A 22,026-nucleotide genomic window follows, 5' to 3' on the forward strand; every position below is an offset into this window, starting at 1 on the left:
GCCAGCGGGCCGGCCCAGACCTCCGCCGCTCCGGTGGCAGAGAGTGGGTTAAGCGGCTGGCGTGAAGAGAGTGGAGAAACAGGAGCGGGGTCCACCCTGGGGCGGGACGCCAGGAGGGCCGGGTGGACGAGATCTGGGTAGAGGGACAGGGCGAGAGAGAGAAGGAGATGGAAGAGAGGGAGAGAAAGAGAAGCAGATGGAAGAGGTTCGCCGGGCACTCCACCATATGGTCCTCCGCAAGATGAATAGCCGACTCCAGCGACGTGGGGCGGTGGCACTGGACCGACTCGGCCATCCTCCTGGGCAGCAGAGTGATAAACTGCTCCAGTACCACTCGGTCGATGATCATCTCCACGTCGCTTCCGTCGGCCAGCAACCATTTGCGGCAGGAGTCCCAGAGCTGTTGGGCCATCACGAAGTGCCGGCCGGACTCTGCCAGCTCCAAGGACCGGAACCGCTGGCGGTGTTGTTCAGGGCTCCGGTCGACCCGCTGGATGATGGCCCTCTTCAGATCTTCAAACACAAGGAGGTTCTGCACCGGAAGCTGCTGTGTGCTGTCTGGGACTCCCCGGAGAGCAGCGGGACCAGGCGCATTGGCCACCGGTCCCTTGGATATCCACAAACCTCGGCCGACCGCTTGAAGAGGTCGCGGAATGCCTCCGGGTCGTCCTCAGGCCCCATTTTGTGGAGTGGAATACTGGCGGGCACAGCTCGTTGTTCCAGAGCTTTCGGCCGAACCTCCCGGTCCATCCAGCTCTGGAACCTCTCACGGTCTTCCTGCTGGACTTGGAGAACGGTTTGGAACCGCCTCTCCTGGTCTTGATGTAAGTCCAGCAGGGCCTGATGTTGCTCTCGCTGCATTACCGCGAGAGGCGTGATGAGCTCCGCAAATGGTGCGGTGGAGGGCGTTTGCATGACGGCGGCGTCTGTCTTCCTTCCCGGGTTTTGGCACCAGTGTAACAGAGTTCGTAATAAAAGGAAGGAATACGACAAGGGTCGGCTGTGACTACTGGTTGCTTTATTAACAGAATCAAACAAAAAGGTGTGCAGACAGGCACAAAACAGTCATAAACAATATTGTAATTCACTCCAGCAGTTTCAGCAGGTCTCCAGGAGTGTGGCAGCCAGTAGTCCTTCTCTCTCTCACTCCTGTTTCTCCTGGCGTTAAATACTCTCTCCACACCAATTACTGTAACAAGAGAGAGGTGTTTGCTATTTGCGCTTAACCCGCTCATCCACCGCGTGTCTCCTGACGCTCTCCCCCACTGCAGCATTCGCTGAACCACGCCCCCCTTGCCACAAGATCGTACAGTTCCACTTTAATCAGCTTCCGTGAGAACTGTACATCCAAATTGGCTAGAGCTTCCCTCAATCCCACTACTCTCCACTTCCCAATAGGTAAAATCATTGGGACGGCAGGTATGATGAGGTCTCGCAGATGGAGGTGAGGGCTGACCTCGGCATCTAGGCGAGTACGCGGGCAGGCAGTCGGCCGCGTGTGGAAGCCTGGGGCTTGGGTGCAGTGTCAGGCGGAGGAGTTGTCGAGGGGCCGGCAGGTTGGGGTGCAGGATCCTCTGGGAAGTTGGCATTGCTGTTGGACGGAGAAAGGTTAACTTGCGACATAATAGCAGAAGGGTGAACCAAAATGCTGATAAACTGTCAATGAACAGATGTAAGTCTGCAGTATATATACCTCTTGTTGTTGGTTGATTAGCTGAATGCTTTCCACTTGTGCTAATTAGTTTAATTATCTGCACCTGCTCCTCCCGAACTTTGTTAATAACACATCATTTACACACTAACTAAAGTTAAAAAAGTGAAATCATAATCAACCACCCCTCTAAAAGTTATTTTGCTCAGATTCGCCAAAATACCAAAGCCTGCAATCAAAAAGCAAAACGTGATGATTATGAGCTCAAGTATTTCTCATCAAAGTCTCCCAAGACCAAAACCAAATGATATTTCTCTAAATGAATGATTACATTTGCAGGTTACTGTATGTTTGCAATACTTATGAATTTAGTTTTAACAACACAGGCAAACATTATACATGATTCACTGGTTTTTGCATCAAATGAACACTGAAATGTTTTTTCCTCTGTTTTATCTCTACAGAAATGTGGTTTGATCTCTCGGTGGATAAACAGTGTCTGCTGGATGTTTGTCGTTGATGCGCGTGTCAGTAGTTTGTGGTTGAAGCGTTTCTTCGTATTTTCTCCTTCTAATAAGAAACTCACAATCTTCCACTCCACACAAAACATCTTTACACTGAAATAATGTGAATCCATCAATAGTCGAATATGATTGACAGCTTTTTGATTTGGAAACAGTTGGTCCTGATGTACAGTAGCTTTGGAAAGCATCTGAAGACCATCTTCCTAGAGCTTGGATCTGCTGCTGGGAGAGGCCTTTTTGGCTGCTGATGTTGCTGCCCCTATGTGGAACGAATGACTGGAAAAATTTTGTGCTCAGATGCCGGATTGCTGGAGAACTGATTTGAAATGTTTTTGGAACCAGAAGCGTGTAGCAGGTTTATTGGAAGCATCCATGAAAAGAGGTTCAAGTGGAGATTTAGACTGGGTATTTCTGAATTTGTGATACGCTAGGACAGTTTGGTATGGTTGGATTGGAGACGGGTGGTTGAAAATATATATATATAGTGGCCTTTTTAGTTTGATCTGTTTTGCTTTGCTTAAAGGTGCTAAAGGGGATGTTTTGTTTTATACATTTTTGCAATATTACTTGAAACTGTCTTTACTAACAGATAAAAGACTATTAGGTGCACTGAAAGGAATAATATTAATATACGTCATCTGTGCACAAGGTAGGGCCTTAAAAACATCAGCCAATCGTTTACGCGATCATCGGAACTTTCGGGTCGAATTTTGAGGTGATTGCGATTTCAGAGCATCTGAGAAAGCCAGAAAAGACAAGAATGGACATGACGTAGAGGGAGCAGGAGGCATTGAGGGGCTGATAGCTTGTGCGGAGGGTATGGATACATTTGGTGAGGATGTCTAGCGTTATAGGTTGTCTGGTGTCAGGGTGCGGGAGGGTTTGGATCGATGGATCCCTTTTATCAGGCAAGAGGTTTGAGAGTTGTTTATTTCTGGGGAGGGGGTGCCATAAATCAGTTTGTGGAAAAATTGGACGCCCCTCAGATAGCCTTTGATGGACCTGACTTGGAGGCCCTTAACGCAAAGCTACATCAAGACCAAGCATCAGGATGGGCATCGCTGCTGCTGTGAAGAGAAAGTATGGTGATTTGGATTGCAGGAAGCAGGGGCCAGGACTTCATTTGTCAGCAGCGGTGGCCTCAAGCTTGAGTCGGCCTCTGGGGCTTGAAAAGGAAGATTTAATGGAGCATGAAGGTGAGCTGTAAAATCTTGAGCTGAAGGCGTAGGCGCCCTCGCATTAACTTGCGCTGCCTGCCATTGAAAAGGGGCAGGGTTAGAGACGATCGGAGAGAACTGAAGGAAGGTTTGAGCCTGAGCATCCTCGCGCTAGTGTCTGCGAAGGGAGCTGGAGGTCACTGAAAAGAGGGAGGGTTATGGACAACTGGAAAAGGCTATGAAGCTGAGGGGAGACCGGCTGGCTCGGCCGCATACGACACTGTGGAGAGAGAAGCCGAGTAGAAATGTTGGGCTTCAACGAGAGGCGAACTAGGTCTTACGGCAGAGGGATCTGGGAAGCGGCAAAGGACTGCTGCTCGCTGAAGGACTGCTGCTGCTGCGCCCCAACAACTAAGTCGAGCCAGATCTTGTGCGGGAGGAAGATGGAGTTGAGCGAGATGAACGTTTGGCTTTGCTGGCTTTGCTCTGCCTGCTGGCCATCTTGGGAGCTGGAGTGGACTTCGGAGAGAAGTAGGCTAACTGTAAATTGACGTATAGATCGTACAGTTCCGCTTTATTCAGCTTCCGTAAGAACTGTACATCCAAATTGGCTAGAGCTTCCCTCAATCCCACTACTCTCCACTTCTCAATAGGTAGAATCATTGGGACAGCAGGTATATTGAGGTCTCGCTGATGGAGGTGAGGGCTGACCTGGGGCTTGGGTGCAGTGTCAGGCGGAGGAGTTGTCGAGGGGCCGGCAGGTTGGGGCACAGGATCCTCTGGGAAGTTGGCATTGCTGTTGGACGGAGAGAGAGGTTAACTTGCGACATAATAACAGAAGGGTGAACCAAAATGCTGATAAACTGTCAACAAACAGAGGTAAGTCTGCAGTATATAAACCTCTTGTTGTTGGTTGATTAGCTGAATGCTTTCCACTTGTGCAAATTAGTTTAATTATCTGCACCTGCTCCTCCCGAATTTTGTTAATAAAGCATCATTTACACACTAACTAAAGTTAAAAAGTGAAATCATAATCAACCACCTCTCTAAAAGAGTTATTTTGCTCAGATTCGCCAAAATACCAAAGCCTGCAATCAAAAAGCCAAACATCTGATGATTATGAGCTCAAGCATTTCTCATCAAAGTCTCCCAAGACCAAAACTGTCTGGTAACCAAATGATATTTCACTAAATGAATGATTACCTTTGCAAGTTACTGTATGTTTGCAATACTCATGAATTTTGGCAAACATTATACATGATTTACTGGCTTTTGCATCAAATGAACCCTGCAATGTTTTTTTTTGTTAGTTTTATCTCTACAGAAATGTGGTTTGATCTCTCGGTGGATAAACAGTGTCTGCTGGATGTTTGTCGTTGATGCGCCTGTCAGTGTTTTGTGGTTGAAACTTTTTTTCGTATTTTCTCCTTCTAATAAGAAACTCACAACCTTCCACTCCACACAAAACATCTTTACACTGAAATAATGTGAATCCATCAACAGTCAAATATGATTGACAGCTTGCAGCGCTGATAACACAGCAGTAGATTCAGATATCTAAACCAAAATTCACTCTTCTGCTGTTAGTTTTCATTTAGGACCAGAATTCATTTGAAAATGTAAGATCAGCAAAAGCTTGTTGATTTTCGTGATGTCACAGGCGATTGTTGATTTTCGTGATGTCACAGGAGATTGTTGATTTTCGTGATGTCACAGGAGATGGATGTGTGAGCGGAAACTAACCGAGGTTGGGGGAGGATTCACACTTAACCAGATAAATATCACAGTCCAGTTGTGTTTTAGATCAATCTGAGGGTTTTCAGACATTTTCAGTGAACCGATGAAGAAAATGTTTCTTAAATTCGTTTTGTTCTGTTTGTGTTTCTGGCCTCTGGATGGTGAGTTTTAAACATGTTTTTATGGCTTCAGTTGTTTCTGTTTTGGTGCCATGTGATAAATTACTGGTTAAATTAGTTAGAGAATATTAACATTCACTGTTAGTGTCAGCGACGGTGGCTGTAGTGAAATAATCTAATAATCCACACAATTTACAGGAAAATCATGAGGAGAAAAACAACTACGTAACGCAGACGATACCGGACGATGAACTGAACTGAACTGAACTGAACTCAGGGTTTAAATAACAGGTCTAGGATTAATGAACTAATGATAGAGAACTCAGGCAAATGGAAACAGAGACAAAATTAAACCTAAACAGAACAAACACATTACAATTTGTCTCGTATAGAAATAATTGAACTGTGATTTTTACTGTCGGATCAAGTTTAAATTCAGCTCTAAACTCGGTTATTAGTGATTGAATAATAAAAATAATAAAAATATGAAGCTCAGATACTCAACAGTATGAGTTTCCATGTGACATTTTACTGCTGCAGAATATTATTATTTTATTTTTTTTTATTAGGAGTGCAAAACTTACAACATAGGGTGAACACAACACAAAAAAAAAACAGCAATAAAACAGCAGTGATAGTAACAGCAATGAAAAATAAGCAGAAATGACAGATGGGTAATAGAAGCATGTAAATAGTAATTGCATGTATAATAATAATATTTTGTGATGACGACAACAGTAATATCAGTAATAATAAAACAGTAATAATAACAATAATGATACTAAAGATGGTGATGATAAGTTGTGTTGACGGAGAAAGTAAAATCCATAATAATAATAATAATAACATTTGTATAAATAATAATAGCAACAGTAATAACAGTAATAATAATAATAGAACTAAAGTAAATAGAACTAGCTTAGACAAATCCAAATTAAACCCTGCGGCTCGTGACGGTGAGGTCTGATCGCGCTCTGACAACGACGGTGATGTCTCGTGCATACTTCAATGAGTGCTAGACATCACTGTCGTTGTCAGAACGCGATCAGACCTCACCAAGTGACATAGTGGTGTATTAGAGGTAAAAAATGATATAAATACTGTTCAGTTTCTCACACAAACCGATCGTTTCGTGTCTTAGGACATCAGTCTGACGTCACGAGCCGCAGGGTTTAATTTTGATTTGTCTAAGCAAGTTCTATTTACTCTTACGCTGCATTCACACGGGGCGTCAGCATCAACGCTTGACGGAGGGCGTGTCTGAAGCTTGTGCTGACGCAACCGTTATAGTGATTACATCCAATCACATTACTTTCCGGTGTTGCACGAACGCAGTTGGCTGCGACTGCTCTAGGGTATTTGCATAGGGCGATCTGATTGGATGACGCCTGCGTTGGCGCTTAAAGTTGAGAAATCTTCAACTTCTGCCGCTTGCAACGCGAGTGAAGCGACGCGACGGAACCCACAATTCAGTTCGGCAACGCATGACATCACCCATTCAAAGTAAACGAGAAGCGTTAACGCCGGCGCCCCGTGTGAATGCAGCCTTATAGTAGAAGTTCCCATCCACCCCTATTATTTGACTGACAGACGGCAGCGGTTGCAGTTCACAATTTCACAATTTGTGTTCTACTGAAGAAAAAAAGTCACCTACATCTTGGATGCTCATTTTTGGGTGAACTATCCCTTTAAAATCAGCATTTGGTGCATTAAAATCATGTGTGGTATATGTTAGGTGTTGATTTGATTTGGTTATGTTTTTATATTTTAGATAATTTATATTATTATTAGTATAATTATTATTATCATTATCATCATCATTATCATTTTATTTATTTATTTATTTATTTTTTAATTTTTAAAGATATACATTATACCATTACCATACTTACATTAAGCAAAACATCATCACACCGCCATCATTCCAATACTGCTAAATGTTTCTATGATATTGATAATATTAATAACAATAATGTCAATGATAATTATAATAATGAAAATACTCACAATATTACTAAAAACTTGTATAAGTATGTATAATAATAAATGAATACAATAAATCAGAATGAGTGTGTCAGATTTGTAATAGTTGAAGGAGGTCCGATCTGGAGTTTTGTGGTTCCGATATACAGTTGTAATGAGGTGAAAAAGATTCTAGGGAGATGTAGTCTATGAGCAAATTTTTCCAATGCGTTATGTGAATATTGTTTCAGGATTTCCAGTTTAAGAAGATAGTTTTCTTGGCAATGGCTAAGGCTACAAGGAGCATCCTTTTGTTTGTCATTTCCTGATTGAGAGTTGATAGAACGCCCAGTAGACAGAGTAAGGGGGATAATGGGATGTGGGATAGGGATTCAGTGACGTCTTTCCAAAAGTGTTTAATGGGTGTGCAGTGCCATGTGGCGTGGATATATGTGTCCGGGCAGTTTTGTGAGCAGTGTGAGCAAATTATTGATGTGAGTCCCATTTTAGACAGCCTTTCCCCAGTGCAGTGTTTTCTATGAAGAGTCTTGTACTGTACGAGCTGAAGGTTGGCATCTTTAGTCATGGAATAAATATTTTTACAAATTCAGAGTCTAGAAGTCAGTATCAGGAGCAATCGAAAGGTCTTCTTCCCATTTAATTGTTGGTAAAGTTATGGTTTTATTTGAATTAGTTATAATTTTGTATATTTTGGAAAGTATTTTTTTCAGGGAGGATATATTAACTAAATCTGTTAATGCGGTAGGAAGGTGAAGATTGATAGTTATATTGTTGATTTTGGATAAAACAGCTGATTTGAGTTGCAGATAGTTCAAGAATTGATTGCTCCCGATACCGTACTCCTGGACTAAGTAGGAAAATGAAACAAAGTTGTTAGACTGAAAAATGTGATTTATATGTGTGATGCCCTTTTGTGCCCTTATTGAAATTGAGTGTTTTTTTGTTGCTTGTGAAATCAGGGTTGTTCCAGAGTGGGGTGAGTTTAGATGGGGCCTGATTGGAGTTTGTGATTTGATGATATTTCCACCAGGCTGTCAGGGCAGAGGCTATTGTCAGTGCTTTGAAACATGGGTGATGTTTAATGGACTAAGAAATGGGATGTCTGATATGTACAAGTTTTCGCAGAGTGATTGTTCTATGTCTAGCCATATAATGTCTGACTGAGTGGGGTGAATCCATTTATACATGTATTGAAGTTGGTTTGCTAGTGAGTAATGGTAAAAATGCGGTGCTTCTAATCCTCCTAAGAATTTGGGTTTTTGTAAAGTGCTTAATTTTATACGAGGTGGTTTATTTTTCTAGTAGAATCGGGTAATGATGGAGTCTAAAGATTTGAACCAATTGAGAGAAGGTTGGGTTGGGATCATTGAGAATAAATAGTTTATTTTTGGAAGTACTGTCATTTTGATTATAGCTATTCTGCCCTGGATGGAAAGTTGTGCCAGCGGTGAAGGTCGTCTTCTATTGTTTTCAGTAAAGGAGTGAAGTTGAGTCCAGTTAGCTCTGACAGCCTGGTGGAAACCCTAACACCTAAATATGTGATGTGGCCTGTGCATAGAGGAATGGGTGATACCTGGGCTACCACATCCCATTAGGTTTGATGTAGTGGAAGAATTGAGGATTTATTCTAATATTGTAGAGTATAAATCAATGGTTTTAATTATTTCTTGCAGAGATGATTGAGGATTTTGCAAAAAGAGTAAAATGTCATCAGCATATAAACTGATCTTATGTTGTGTTTGGGGTGTGTGGATTCCTCTGATGAGCGGGTTCTGACGGATGGCTGCTACTGAGGGTTCAGTGAAGATGGTGAATAAAGAAGGAGAAAGTGGGCATCCTTGCCTAGTCCCCCTGTGCAGTGTGAAGCTTTGTGATGTTAGTCCGTGGGTTGTGACTGGCAGAAGGTGCTGTGTATAACATTTTAATCCAATTAATAAACGACTCACCAAAGCCAAATTTTTGTAATGTGGTGAATAAAAAGTTCCAATTGACTCAAAAGCTTTTTCTGCATTTAAAGTGACTATAACATAGCTGTCAACCCTCCCGTTTTTTCCGGGTTTCTCACGTATTTTAGCTCTTTTCCCGCTGTCTTCCCGTTTTAGTATTTTCCCGTATAATATCCCGTATTTTTATTGTGTTAACACTGATTGTGTTAACTCAGAACACACAACTATCTGTGTCTGTGAAGTGGCTTGCACTTGACCAGGGGCGATGCACGCTTGCGCCAAACGCGTCTTTCCGCGCTCATGGAGTTTCTTTGAAAGGCTCGCGGGAAATGAAGTATATAAATTGTAATGGACATCGGGAGAAATGGGAACATGGGGGCACCGCGATGCGACTGCAAAGGGCACTTTCACTTTCATGATCAAAGTGCACGCCACTGATAAGCATTGTAAATGCAGTATTACAGTATACACATAGCAATTAAACGCGCAGTTCTCCTCTAGTGCGTCCTCCTCACTGGACGAGGCAATATCACTTTCGTTTCGCTTTCAGATATCTCTTTTATAGATGCCATCAATGCTTTTACCTTTCTAGATGTATTTACCGAAATCAAAACAGTCCATAAACTATCCTCACGAAAACTTCAGTCAAGCCAGCTTGCGCGTCAACCTGAGAGATCAGCCTTCAAATTTCTCGGTCTCTGAATGGGCGGTTTGGCTTGAGTGACAAACGCTAACGTTCGGGCATGATTTATATACCATCGACCTGTCCTAAAACGTTAGCACGCTTTGATCGATGGTTTGGAGATCGCGTGTTTCTCCGTTCGAGAGCGCATTTCCGTTGATTGTTTACGAACGAAAGCTCACAGAAACGTGAAAATGAAAATTTGAAGGAAAATATTTGAAAATGAGAAAATATTCTTTCTCATCTGAAAGAAAATATCCTAAGCTAAAAGATGAAATAGTGTGACTGATTGAAGCAGCCCTTATCAAAAGTGCGGGGGTCGATTTCTGTCTTTTTAAAACTGCGGGGGTCCTGACCCCCTGTCCCCGTGCCAACGTAATAATCGTGTAAAAAAATCCCTTATTTTGGGGATGGATTCCGGGAAATCTCCCTTATTTTCAGTGTTCAATGTTGACAGCTATGGACTATAATGGTATTTTCCTGCTGTAGGGATGAATAATGGATTAAATCGTATAGTCTGCATGTGTTGTTGGATGCCTGCCTACCTTTAATAAAACCAGTCTGATCCGGGTGGAATATGAATGGGATAATTTTTTCAATTCTATGTGCAAGAACTTTACTGATTATTTTGATGTCTACATTGATGAGAGATATGAGTTTGACGGAAGGGTTGGGTCTTTATTAGGTTTAGGGATAAGTGAAATAGTGGCTGTGTTCGTGCATTGGTAATCTTGAATTTCCTTTTATTTCCGTTATTGCTCTGATGAATAATGGAGATAAAAATGGACCAGAAATGTTTATAGAACTCAGCAGGGAAGCCATCGGGTCCTGGTGCTTTATTGTTAGGCATTCGACTCAAGGGGATATGGAGTTCTTTTTCTATGATTGGTTTGTCCAGTGCGCTGATTTGTTCAGTGTTAAGTTTGGGGAGTTGGATATTATTGAAAAATGAATTAATATCGTCTTGTCTTGTGTTATTATCAGATGAATAGAGTTTAGCATAGAAGTTTCGAAATATTGTTCGAAATATTTATTTCTTGTGGAGAGTTGGTAGGCTTCCCTGCTGAGTCCTTAATAGTTGCAATTGTTACTTTTTCTCTGTTTCTTTTAATCTGATTGGCCAAATATTTACTGGATTTATTGCTATGATGGTAGGTTTCTTGACGGAGTCTATAAATTTCGTTTAGCAGGAATTTTTGTTCTCTTAATTCATTATATATTACTTCTGTTGGGTTATTTGCATGTAATATTTCAAGTTCTTTTATTTTATTTCTAGTCTGATTTCTTCTTGTTTTTCTATTTTCTTTTTATGGACGGAGAATGAAATGATTTTACCTCGTAATACCGATTTGCCTGTTTCCCAAAGTAATGAAGCTGATAACTTTGTTGTGTCGTTTATTTCTAGGAAGGATGTCCACTCTCTTTAAGATAACTGTCAAACTCTGGGGGCCCTATAATACACCCAGCGCAATGCGATGCAAGGCGCAGCGCAAGTGTGTTTGCTAGTTTGCATCCGGCGCCGTTCGCGTTTTCCAGTTCAGCGCCACGTCCTTAAATTAGTAAGTTTAAGGACGCAGTTAGTGCGCCCATGGGTGTGCTGGTCTAAAAAAGAGGTGTGTTCAGGCGCATTGCTATTTTAAGGAGCTGAAAATAGACTGCGCCATAGACCAACTCAAACCTGGTCTAAAGTCAATGGCGCAATATGTTTTTGTTAGAGCGCGTTGGTAGAAACTGCGCCTCTGGGCGCGTCCAAAGTGCGCGTTGACTTTGCTTATTACACACAGGGATGCGCATCACACAATCATGCCAAATATTAAAAACAAAAGGATTACAGTGTAAAAGAATATTATTGTGTAGGCTACATAAATATAAAAATGTAATGATGAATAGTCATTGCGTGTATTAGAATTAGGCTACCTATTTTCAATTCAGCCTATTACTACTTATAATGATGAACGAAATTGGCTAATTAATTGAACAATCGTGCCAATACACACACATATATATTAACGGACTCATCGCACGGAGCTATTTGAAAGCCTGCATTTGCAAGCCCGCTTTAACTTCGCGCACGAGCAGATCGGTTTCTTCGCTTGAAAAGCGTTCAGCTTTTCCGCCAACAAATTCCGCCATTTAAATAGCAATCCGCCATGGCGCGAGCGCATCTTGCTCTTAAAGGGAATGGGAGATGACACTCTGATTGGTTTATTGAACGTTACGCCCATTACTCAGTAAGAGAATAGGGACAACCCATTTCAAAAATGCGCCCCGGCGCACAGACCATTTTTCCGTTATTAAAATAGCAAAAGTGGATTTGGACACGCCCTGAGTGCACCTGCGCCGTGTGCTTCACACTTTGCGTTTAGATCGTTAAAATAAGGCCCTGGGTCTTTAAGGAGTGATATGTTAAAGCGCCATCTACTGATGTGTTTATGTAAATTAGCTGGATTCCATATGAATGTTACTGGAGCGTGGTCACTGACAGTTCTCTGTCAGTTGGATGCTGTAGCCTCCATCCATCGCCAAGGCCAAAATCTCTCATGGACTGTATTATTGTGTCAGTGGATTGCCAGTGTCTTTTATTACTTGCGGATCGGTCAAGTGATGGGTCAATTACGGTGTTAAAATCGCCTCCTATAATTACCGGGCCGTTGGAAAAATTTGAAATGGAAGAAAAGAAAAGTGTGGGGGTTATCTGAATTTGGGCCGTAAATGTTGGCTATTGTTAATTGTTATGTTTATAATAATAAAGCGTCCTTCTGGGTCTGAAATAGTTGTGTTATGAACAAATTGAATTTTTCAAGATACATAATCCTCTTTGTTTTGAATTATAAGTGGCCGAAAATGAGTGAGTGAATTGTGCTGATCTTAGGGTGTTTTGTTTTGAATCTGCAAGGTGTATTTCTTGTAGTAAGCATATATCTGCCTGTAGATTATCCAAATATTTGAGAACTTTATTTTTTTTTTTGTCTGAGAGCTAACGCCACGGATGTTCCAGGTTATGCTGATCCAGGTCTGAATTGTAATCCAGTTTATTGTATTTGTGGGAGGTGAAGTGAACAAACAAATAAACAAACAAAGAGAAAAGTTTGCTGACTTCCAGCAGCAACGCGCTGCCATGTTCAATCACGCACCGTCTCGCGAGAGTTTAGCGTTCACAGAGCCATCCGTCCTCCGTCTGCAGAATATTATTAACATCACATTTAAATTATTAAAAGTGTTTTAGTGAAACTTCACCAAACCAACATCAAGTGATTTTAAAGCTTTAATGAAAACTCTGTTCTTCAGGTTCATCTGATTATAATGAAGAAGATGAGTATGTGTCAGTGATGGAGGGAGATTCATACACAATTTGTTATTTATAAATATTAATCCTTTTCTTTTCTTTTTTTTTTTGTCTTTTTTTGTGTTACAGGATGGAAGACAGTGACAGTGAAGGAGGGAGATTCAGTCACTCTAAACTCTGATCTTACTGAAATGAAGGATGATGATGTGATTCAGTGGAGGTTTGAAAATGAAAGCACTTTAATAGCTGAAATCAATAAACGGGACGACAGAATCACTGTATATGATGATGTTCTTGATGGGAGATTCAGAGACAGACTGGAGCTGGACAAACAAACTGGATCTCTGACCATCACAGACACCACAACTGAACATGCTGGAGATTATACACTATTGTCCAACAGAATGAGAAAGTTATTCGTTCTCCATATTTTTGGTGAGTTTAATATTTGTTTCACCTGTTTTATTTTTTATCACTATTTAAAATTTAATTCATACACAATTTGTTATTTATTAGGGATGTCCAGATCCGATCACGCGATCGGAAATCGGGCCTGATCACGTGGTTTCAGACTCGATCGGAATCGGACGTTACCTCCCAATCAGGACTCGGATATATATGTATTAGGGGTGCAACGGTTCTCGGTAAAAAAACGAACCGTACGGTTCTCCACTCTCGGTTCGGTACACACTTGCACCGCGGTCCATCTAGAATGACGATGCATCTATTGGTTAACATGGTTTGTTTAAAATAGCAACGTGGAAAACAGACAGACAGAGTTCAGGTAATGTATGTTTCAGTCGATGGATGCACAAAACGTTACAACAATGATAATCAGAAAGCGTGGACAAAACAGTTACTCTTTGTAAACTGTTAACTGCGAGTGCCGTCTGCTGTAATGTCCAGTCATTTACGCCGTCATCGCCGTTGATAGCGCGAGCGCAGGTGAGACCTGAACAGCACACGTTGCTATCTGTGTTTAAACTAACTCATTTAAGCCTTGCTTATTTAAACCTTCAAGAACAAGACGCAAAAGAGAGCTCGCGCGCTGTGAAAAGATTTGTGTGTGCGCTCATCCGAAGCGCGCACACGCTTATTCCAGTCAGCGCGCAAATACTGAGTTCTCTTTCAAGTCTTGCGCTTCAGCGGACAAATTCATACAAAAATTATGTCAACATCCCCGTCTTGTCGAGTATCCTAGCAAACATAGTCGGTTATGTCTTCAGTGAACATATATTAGTCGAGAAAGACAGCGCATGTGTAACAGTATATGTACTGGATCGTGCATGTCTTATAGGGAAAAAAAACTATTCCTGCTGCCTGTTTTTAATGTTAAATCAAACAACAAATAACAAAGAAATCACTCACTGCTCTTGACTGAATAGTTTTTGTAACTTCAATAATGATTAATCTTTATTTATTTTATACAGTAAAGATAATATGCAGTGATATTTTATATTTGATTACTTTATCCATTTTCTGTACGTGAAAACTACTGTTAGATACCTGAAAAACCTGAAAAGCACTGTTCCTGGATCTGTTTTTTCGCTCTTCTTTATTCTTTTTTATGTATTATAGAAGTATCGGATCGGGACTCGGTATCGGTAGATATTCAAAATCAAATGACTCTGACTCAGACTCGAGGGCAAAAAAACGTGATCGGGACATCCCTATTATTTATAAATATTAATCCTTTTTTCCTTTTCTTTTTTTGTGTTACAGAAATGAAGTCAGTGTTAGTGAAGGAGGGAGATTCAGTCAATCTAAACTCTGATCTTACTGAAATTAAGGATGATGATGTGATTTGGTGGAGGTTTGAAAACAATTTAATAGCTGAAATTAATAAATGGTTCGACAAAATCACTGTATATGATGATGTTCTTGATGGGAGATTCAGAGACAGACTGAAGCTGGACAATCAAACTGGATCTCTGACCATCACAAACATCACAACTGGACATGCTGGACTTTATTTACGAGAGACCAAATTTTGGTACACTGAGTTCTTTCTCGCTGTCTTTGGTGAGTTAAATATTTGTTTCACCATTTTATGTTTTAATCACCAGATACAATTATTAATTCAAACACCATTTTGCTTCTTTTCTGTCTGTTTTTGTTTTATGATATTAATTTATTTGAAATTTAAATATATGAAATTATTTACTTTTAAAGCAATCATGAAGTTATTTAAAATCTCTCTCTGCTACAAACTCTGTTTCTGTTTGTTCTCTGTTTGGTGATACAGATGAAATATCAGTGAAGGAGGGAGATTCAGTCACTCTAAACTCTGATCTTACTGAAATGAAACGTTATGATGTGATTCAGTGGAGGTTTGGACCCGAAAACACTTTAATAGCTGAAATCAATGTAACGGCCGACAGAATCACTGTATATGATGATGTTCTTGATGGGAGATTCAGAGACAGACTGAAGCTGGACAATCAAACTGGATCTCTGACCATCACAGATTTCACAACTGAACATGCTGGAGATTATAAACTAGAGAACAACAGTGTGAGAAAGAAAAAGTTTGAAGTCTTTATCCATGGTGAGGTTAAAAAAAAAAAAAAAGTTTAACCTGTTGTTTAATGGCAAAGTTTAAATTATTTCATCCATAATTTTGTTTCTTTTGTCGGTTGCTGTTTATTTCAAACTGAAATTTTAAACAATTTAATTTAGTAAAACATTGTGAAGTGATTTCACAGTATTAATCTGACAAACCCTGTTTGTGTTTCTTCTTTGTGTGTTTTTGGATTTACAGGACGGATGTCAGTGTCAGTGAAGAAGGGATCTTATACCACTCTAAACTCTGATCTTACTGAAATGAAGGATGATGATGTGATTCAGTGGAGGTTTGGAAACACTTTAATAGCTGAAATCAATAACGACAGAATCACTGTATATGATGATGTTCTTGATGGGAGATTCAGAGACAGACTGAAGCTGAATTATAAAACTGGATCTCTGACCATCACATACACCACAGATGAACATGCTGGATCTTATACACTAGAGATCAACAGTGTGAAAAAGAAAATGTTCAATGTCCGTACCCTTGGTGAGGTTAAAAAAAGATGGCTTCAGCTGTTTTTTAATGACAAAATTTTAATTAATTCATGTATAATTTTGTTTCTTTTGTCATTTTATGATATTGTTCATTTCATACTGACATTTTAAACAATTTAATGTAGTAAAACATTGTGAAGTGATTTCACAGTATCAATCTGTGACAAACCCTGTTTGTGTTTCTTCTGTGTGTGTTTTTGGTTTTACAGGACGGATGTCAGTGTCAGCGTCAGTGTCGGAGGGATATCATATCACTCTAGACTCTGATTATACTGAAATGAAAGATGTTGATGTGATTCAGTGGAGGTTTGGAAATGAAAGCACTTTAATAGCTGAAATCAATAAACGGGTCGACAGAATCACTCTATATGATGATGTTCTTGATGGGAGATTCAGAGACAGACTGAAGCTGGACAAACAAACTGGATCTCTGACCATCACAGACATCACAACTGAACATGTTGGATCTTATACACTAGAGATCAACAGTGTGAGAAAGAAAAAGTTCAATGTCGATATATTTGGTGAGGTTAAAAAAATTGTTTAACCTGTTTTTAAGGACAAAATTTAAATTAATTCATCCATAATTTTGTTTATTTCAAACTGACATTTTAAACTATTTAATGTAGTAAAACATTGTGATTTCACAGTATTGTGTTTCTTCTGTGTGTGTTTTTGGTATTGGGATCAGTCATGTCAGTGACAGTGAAGGAGGGAGATTCAGTCACTCTAAACTCTAATCTTACTGAAATGAAGGATGATGATGTGATTCAGTGGAGGTTTGGAAACACTTTAATAGCTGAAATCAATGTGACGGCTGACAGATTCACTGTATATGATGATGTTCTTGATGGGAGATTCAGAGACAGACTGAAGCTGGACAATCAAACTGGATCTCTGACCATCACAAACACCACAACTGAACATGATGGAGAATATAAACGAAAGATCAACTTTAGGAACGCTGAGTTCTTTCTCACTGTCTTTGGTGAGTTAAATATTTGTTCCCTTTCAAGGGAACTCACGCTGCATCAATCGCTGTGGGAACACCTCTGCGTGATTGCGTCGTGAAGCGCGTATGAAATCTGTCCAATAGGGAGATGGAACGTCATAGGTGGGTGAAGAACTATAAAGCCTTACCTGAAAACACTCTCATTCAGTTCAGATCACGCCCACCCCGATTCAACGGGGTCCTACCCACTGTGGTGGATCCTGAGCAGGCTCTGGTGATGGCACAAGAGGTACAGACTCTTCTGCGAAAGGAGGCTATAGAAAGGGTTCCTCCTCCCAGCAGGGAGTCAGGGTTTTACAGCCGGTATTTCATTGTGCCAAAGAAAGACGGGGGATTGCGTCCAGTTTTAGATCTGCGTCAGTTAAAGCGAAGAGTAGCAAAGCTCAAGTTCAAGATGCTGACGGTAAAGCACATTGTGTCACAGATCAGATCCAAGGACTGGTTTGTCATAATAGATCTAAAAGACGCATACTTCCATGTATCAATCCTTCCCCAACACAGGAAGTTCCTAAGGTTTGCTTTCGGGGGCGAAGCATTCCAATATCAAGTTCTTCCCTTCGGCCTAGCATTGTCACCCCGCACCTTCACCAAATGTGTAGACGCGGCTTTGTCGCATACTAAACTACATAGACGATTGGTTGATTCTGGCTCAATCAGAGCAGATGGCAGTTCAACATTGAGATGTTGTTCTCGCTCACATGAAAAGATTGGTGTTGAGATTAAACGCAAAGAAAAGTGTGCTTTCTCCAGCTCGGAGGACCACTTATCTAGGCGTGGTGTGGGATTCGAATGTCATGTGCGCTCGCCTATCTCCGGCCCGCATAACATCGATTCTCTCGACCGTTTCAGACATAAAGATAGGCCAGTCACTCACTGTAAATCAGTTCCAGAGACTGTTAGGTCTTATGGCAGCAGCATCCAACGTGATACCTTTTGGCCTGCTGAACATGAGACCACTGCAGTGGTGGCTCAAAACCAAGGGGTTCTCACCGAGGGAGAATTTTTTTCGTATGATCAGGGTCACGTGGCGATGCCTTCGTGCTCTAGTTCTATGGAAGCAACCTTGGTTTCTGTCCCAGGGACCTGTGTTGGCAGCTCTTGGTCGTTGCGTCACACTAACGACAGATGCATCCCTCACGGGCTGGAGGGCGATCATGAGTGGTCGCTCGACTCGGGGTCTATGGCAGGACCATCATTTCTCTTGGCACATAAACTGTCTGGAGATGTTGGCAGTGTTTCTAGCACTGAAACACTTCCTTCCAGACCCCAGGGACCATCATGTGCTAGTTCGATCTGACAACACATCGGTGGTCTCATACAGGGAGTGCAGAATTAGTAGGCAAGTTGATTTTCTGGTCATATTTTTTTTCCAAGCACATTTTACCAATTCCAATCCACATCAATCTTAATAACTACTATTAATATTGTTTTTAATCATTTATAAGTGATATATAATTGTTCATGAAGGCTGGAAATGAAGAATGCCCTATATTCAGGTGTGCAGAATTATTAGGCAGGTTTTCTTTTACAGATAAAATGAGCCAAAAAAGAGATTTAACTCAGACTGAAAAGTCAAAAATTATTAAATACTCATGAGAAGGACGCAATACTAATGTAATACTAGAAATTGCAAAGTTAAAGCATGACCAAGGACCAGCAAAATGCTCATTGGGTCAGCGGGGTTATACAAAAACAGCTGGAGAAGAAAAGACACGTTAACTGCAAAATAATTAAGAATTAAGGTGAAGAATTAAGTGTGAAACCATCAGGAACCCTTTAGTCTCCAGCGCCACCATTTCCCAGAACTGAAACCTACCTGGAGTCTTCAGAAGTGTGAGGTGTCAGGATCTCAGAGACTTAGGTTAGGTGAAGAATCCTAAAAAGCGACCTGCTCTTAATAAGAATCACAAGCTGAAGTGTTATAAAATACATGAAGACTGGGTTTTTATAGGCCTTATAGACAGACAGCTTGAGAGTGACTCCTGAAGGACCAGCACCACAATCTCTTGTACCACTGTTTGAAGAATTCATCTTCCAGAATCTGGCAGTAAGGTGTGGGAGTTCACTTTTAGTCCATCTCTTATCCTGAAATGTCCATCTTGCAGAGATGGACTAAATGATCTTCCAAAACTTACTCGCGCCCGTTATACAAACTGGCACATCAGATCCTCCTGTGGTCCCAGGGGAAGCTGCTCTCCATCAGAGCAGTGTACTTCCCTGGGTACCTCAATGTGAGAGCAGACATCCTGTCGAGGCAGGAGCAGAGGCCTGGGGAGTGAAGACTTCACCCTGAGGTGGTGAAGCTCCTATGGGAGAACTACAGCGAATCCCAAGTGGATCTGTTTGCGTCTCGAGAGACGACTCACTGTCCACTGTGGTTCTCAATGTCAAGCCCAGCACCTCTTGGGCTGGATGCTATGGTACAGCCGTGGCCGAGGTTACCGCTTGTACGCATTTCCCCTGATTGCGCTGCTCCTGGGAGTTCTGGAGAGAGTTCACCGGGACAGGGCCCGTCTGTTATTAGGTGCTACTGTGGTGCTACTGTGAGTTGTGCACTTCGGCCTCACACGAACGGTCACTTGCTCATATGGTGACCTTGGGATTGTTGCAGCGCAAGTTCCTTTGAAAGGGAACATCTCGGTTACGTATGTAACTTTAGTTCCCTGAATAGGGAATGAGATGCTCCCTAGCATCTCGTTCCCTATTCAGGGAACTAAGGTTACATACGTAACTGAGACGTTTCATAATTTTATGTTTTAATCACCAGATACAATTATTAATCTAAACATCACTTTGCTTTTTTCTGTCTGATATTATTTGAAAATTAAATATATTTCAAATTATTTACTTTTAAAAGCAATCATGAAGTTATTTAAAATCTCTCTCTGCTACAAACTCTGTTTCTGTTTGTTCTCTGTTTGGTGATACAGATGAAATATCGGTGAAGAAGGGAGATTCAGTCACTCTAAACTCTGATCTTACTGAAATTAAAGATGATGATGTGATTCAGTGGACTGAAAACACTTTAATAGCTGAAATCAATAAACGGGACGACAGAATCACTGTATATGATGATGTTCTTGATGGGAGATTCAGAGACAGACTGAAGCTGGACAATCAAACTGGATCTCTGACCATCACAGACATCACAACTGAACATGCTGGAGATTATAAACTAGTGATGAGGGTTTCACAGAGATACTCATTAAAAGCATTTAGTGTTTCTGTCTATGGTGAGAGATAATTTGTCCTGTCCTTCAGATCTTCTTGTTTTTACCAGCTATTTACATATTTATTCACAAACACCACAACTGAACATGCTGGAGATTATAAACTAGCAATACTTTTTTTATTCGTCTCACTGTCTACAGTGATTTAAATATCAGTTTCACATCTTTTATTTATTACAGCTAGATCTAAATGAGTATCTTATCATGGCTACTTAGTTAAAATTACTAATTACCTTAAATTTACTTTCTATTACATTTTTTTAAATGCTCTGCTTTTGATCAGTCCTGGTTACTGAGCTGATCTCAGTTTGATGTTTTTATTCCTCAGACTCTGTCCACTGTTGTGGTCCTACTGAAGCTGTGATCCGATTGGTCCTCTCTGCTCTGGTGGGCGTGGCTACTATCATTCTTGTGGTTTATAAAATCAGATCCAGAAGAGCTGAACAACATCAAGCACATATTCACACATCAGGTATGTAATGGTCTCATTTCTCACTAACTTTTTCTGCATATATAAATTTTTGAGATTTATTAATTTATGGCTGTGTTCATCTTTTTCAGAAAGTATTGAAATCTGAAGCAGAATTTTGAACTTCTTAAAGTATTTAGTCATAATAAATGCTAATGATTATTAGAGCTTCTGCTGTCTCTTTCAGTGTCAGTTTTTAAAGAAAATGTTATTTGTAAGGTTTTATTGTTTATATTTTTTATAAGACACAGATCTCACTTTACTGCTACTGCTGTCCATTTGTGTTTATATTTGCTTGTCTTTATCAATAAAGTTTTCTCACTCTGAGGTTCAAGAGTCTCCCCATGTTTTATTACACAATTTCAAAATTGCGCCACATATATTAACTCTTTCCCCGCCATTGATGGGATTTTCCGGCTTTACAGGTTTTCACTGTTATGTGGTAGGGGTCGCTGTTAGGCATCTCCTGAAAGAGTACAGAATCTCCGGATCAAAACACAGACGAAGAAGCAGAAACAAGCAATAGAAGCATTGCTGACGCACATAAATAACATGATCATCAAAAATTAAACAGCATATAAATCAAAACTGCCTAATGTTAATGAGTGAAATGTCGACCCAAGACGAGCTATATGACTGTGAAGCTTTGAGGTGTTGATGGACTTGATCTACTCCATCTGTGTTTTGATCATCGCTCTAAATCCCATCCCATCTCTAAATCCAAGTCTCTGACAAAAATGCAATTTTCTCAGCTTTTTGCTCAAAACGTTGCTTTTTTATGAAACTTACCCACATTCAAGTGTTGATAAATACCAAAAGCATTTTTCCAGTGCCTAGCGTACTTTTCCAATTGTTCTCAATGGGAGCGCCACATTTTGTAAACGTCAGGAGCGTAAACGAGTGTAAAGTATTACCAGCTAACTTTTTACATGTTCTACTTTTAGAGGTTTGAACTTTTTAAAGTTACTTTTTTACATTTGAGATCATCTTTCACTGATTGAGCAGATTCCCTTATTTCGAGTGTTTGCAGTTATTGCTCTTATTTCAGTCTGTGCGTAGTAATAAGATCCTAAAATGATCTGCACACTTATTAATGAGAATTAATTTCATGTATTTCTCAGTGTCACTTCATACAGAATTTAGTCATTTGGCTAATCACTCTGT

The 22,026-nt window shown here is 40.6% G+C and overlaps 1 protein-coding gene across 4 annotated transcripts; it reads left to right on the plus strand.

Annotated features, from left to right (window-relative positions):
- The first annotated feature begins 5,107 nt into the window (after positions 1 to 5,107).
- LOC137036265 (uncharacterized) lies at positions 5,108 to 21,183 on the plus strand. 4 transcript variants are annotated; one of them, XM_067410318.1, is made up of 10 exons: positions 5,108 to 5,230; positions 13,215 to 13,520; positions 14,808 to 15,107; positions 15,331 to 15,633; positions 15,847 to 16,143; positions 16,361 to 16,675; positions 16,843 to 17,139; positions 20,094 to 20,396; positions 20,722 to 20,865; positions 20,955 to 21,183. In XM_067410318.1, the coding sequence occupies exons 1-10, from the start codon at positions 5,173 to 5,175 to the stop codon at positions 20,969 to 20,971; spliced, it is 2,340 nt and encodes a 779-aa protein (XP_067266419.1). In that variant the 5' UTR covers positions 5,108 to 5,172; the 3' UTR covers positions 20,972 to 21,183. The 4 variants fall into 4 exon arrangements, with proteins under 4 accessions (XP_067266419.1, XP_067266418.1, XP_067266421.1 ...); XM_067410317.1 differs by having other exon boundaries at positions 20,959 to 21,183; XM_067410320.1 differs by lacking the exon at positions 5,108 to 5,230 and adding an exon at positions 7,581 to 7,644 and having other exon boundaries at positions 20,959 to 21,183.
- The last annotated feature ends 843 nt before the right edge of the window (positions 21,184 to 22,026 follow it).

The sequence above is a fragment of the Chanodichthys erythropterus genome, chromosome 14 (genome assembly GCF_024489055.1).
Source record: "Chanodichthys erythropterus isolate Z2021 chromosome 14, ASM2448905v1, whole genome shotgun sequence".
NCBI classification, from domain to species: domain Eukaryota; kingdom Metazoa; phylum Chordata; class Actinopteri; order Cypriniformes; family Xenocyprididae; genus Chanodichthys; species Chanodichthys erythropterus.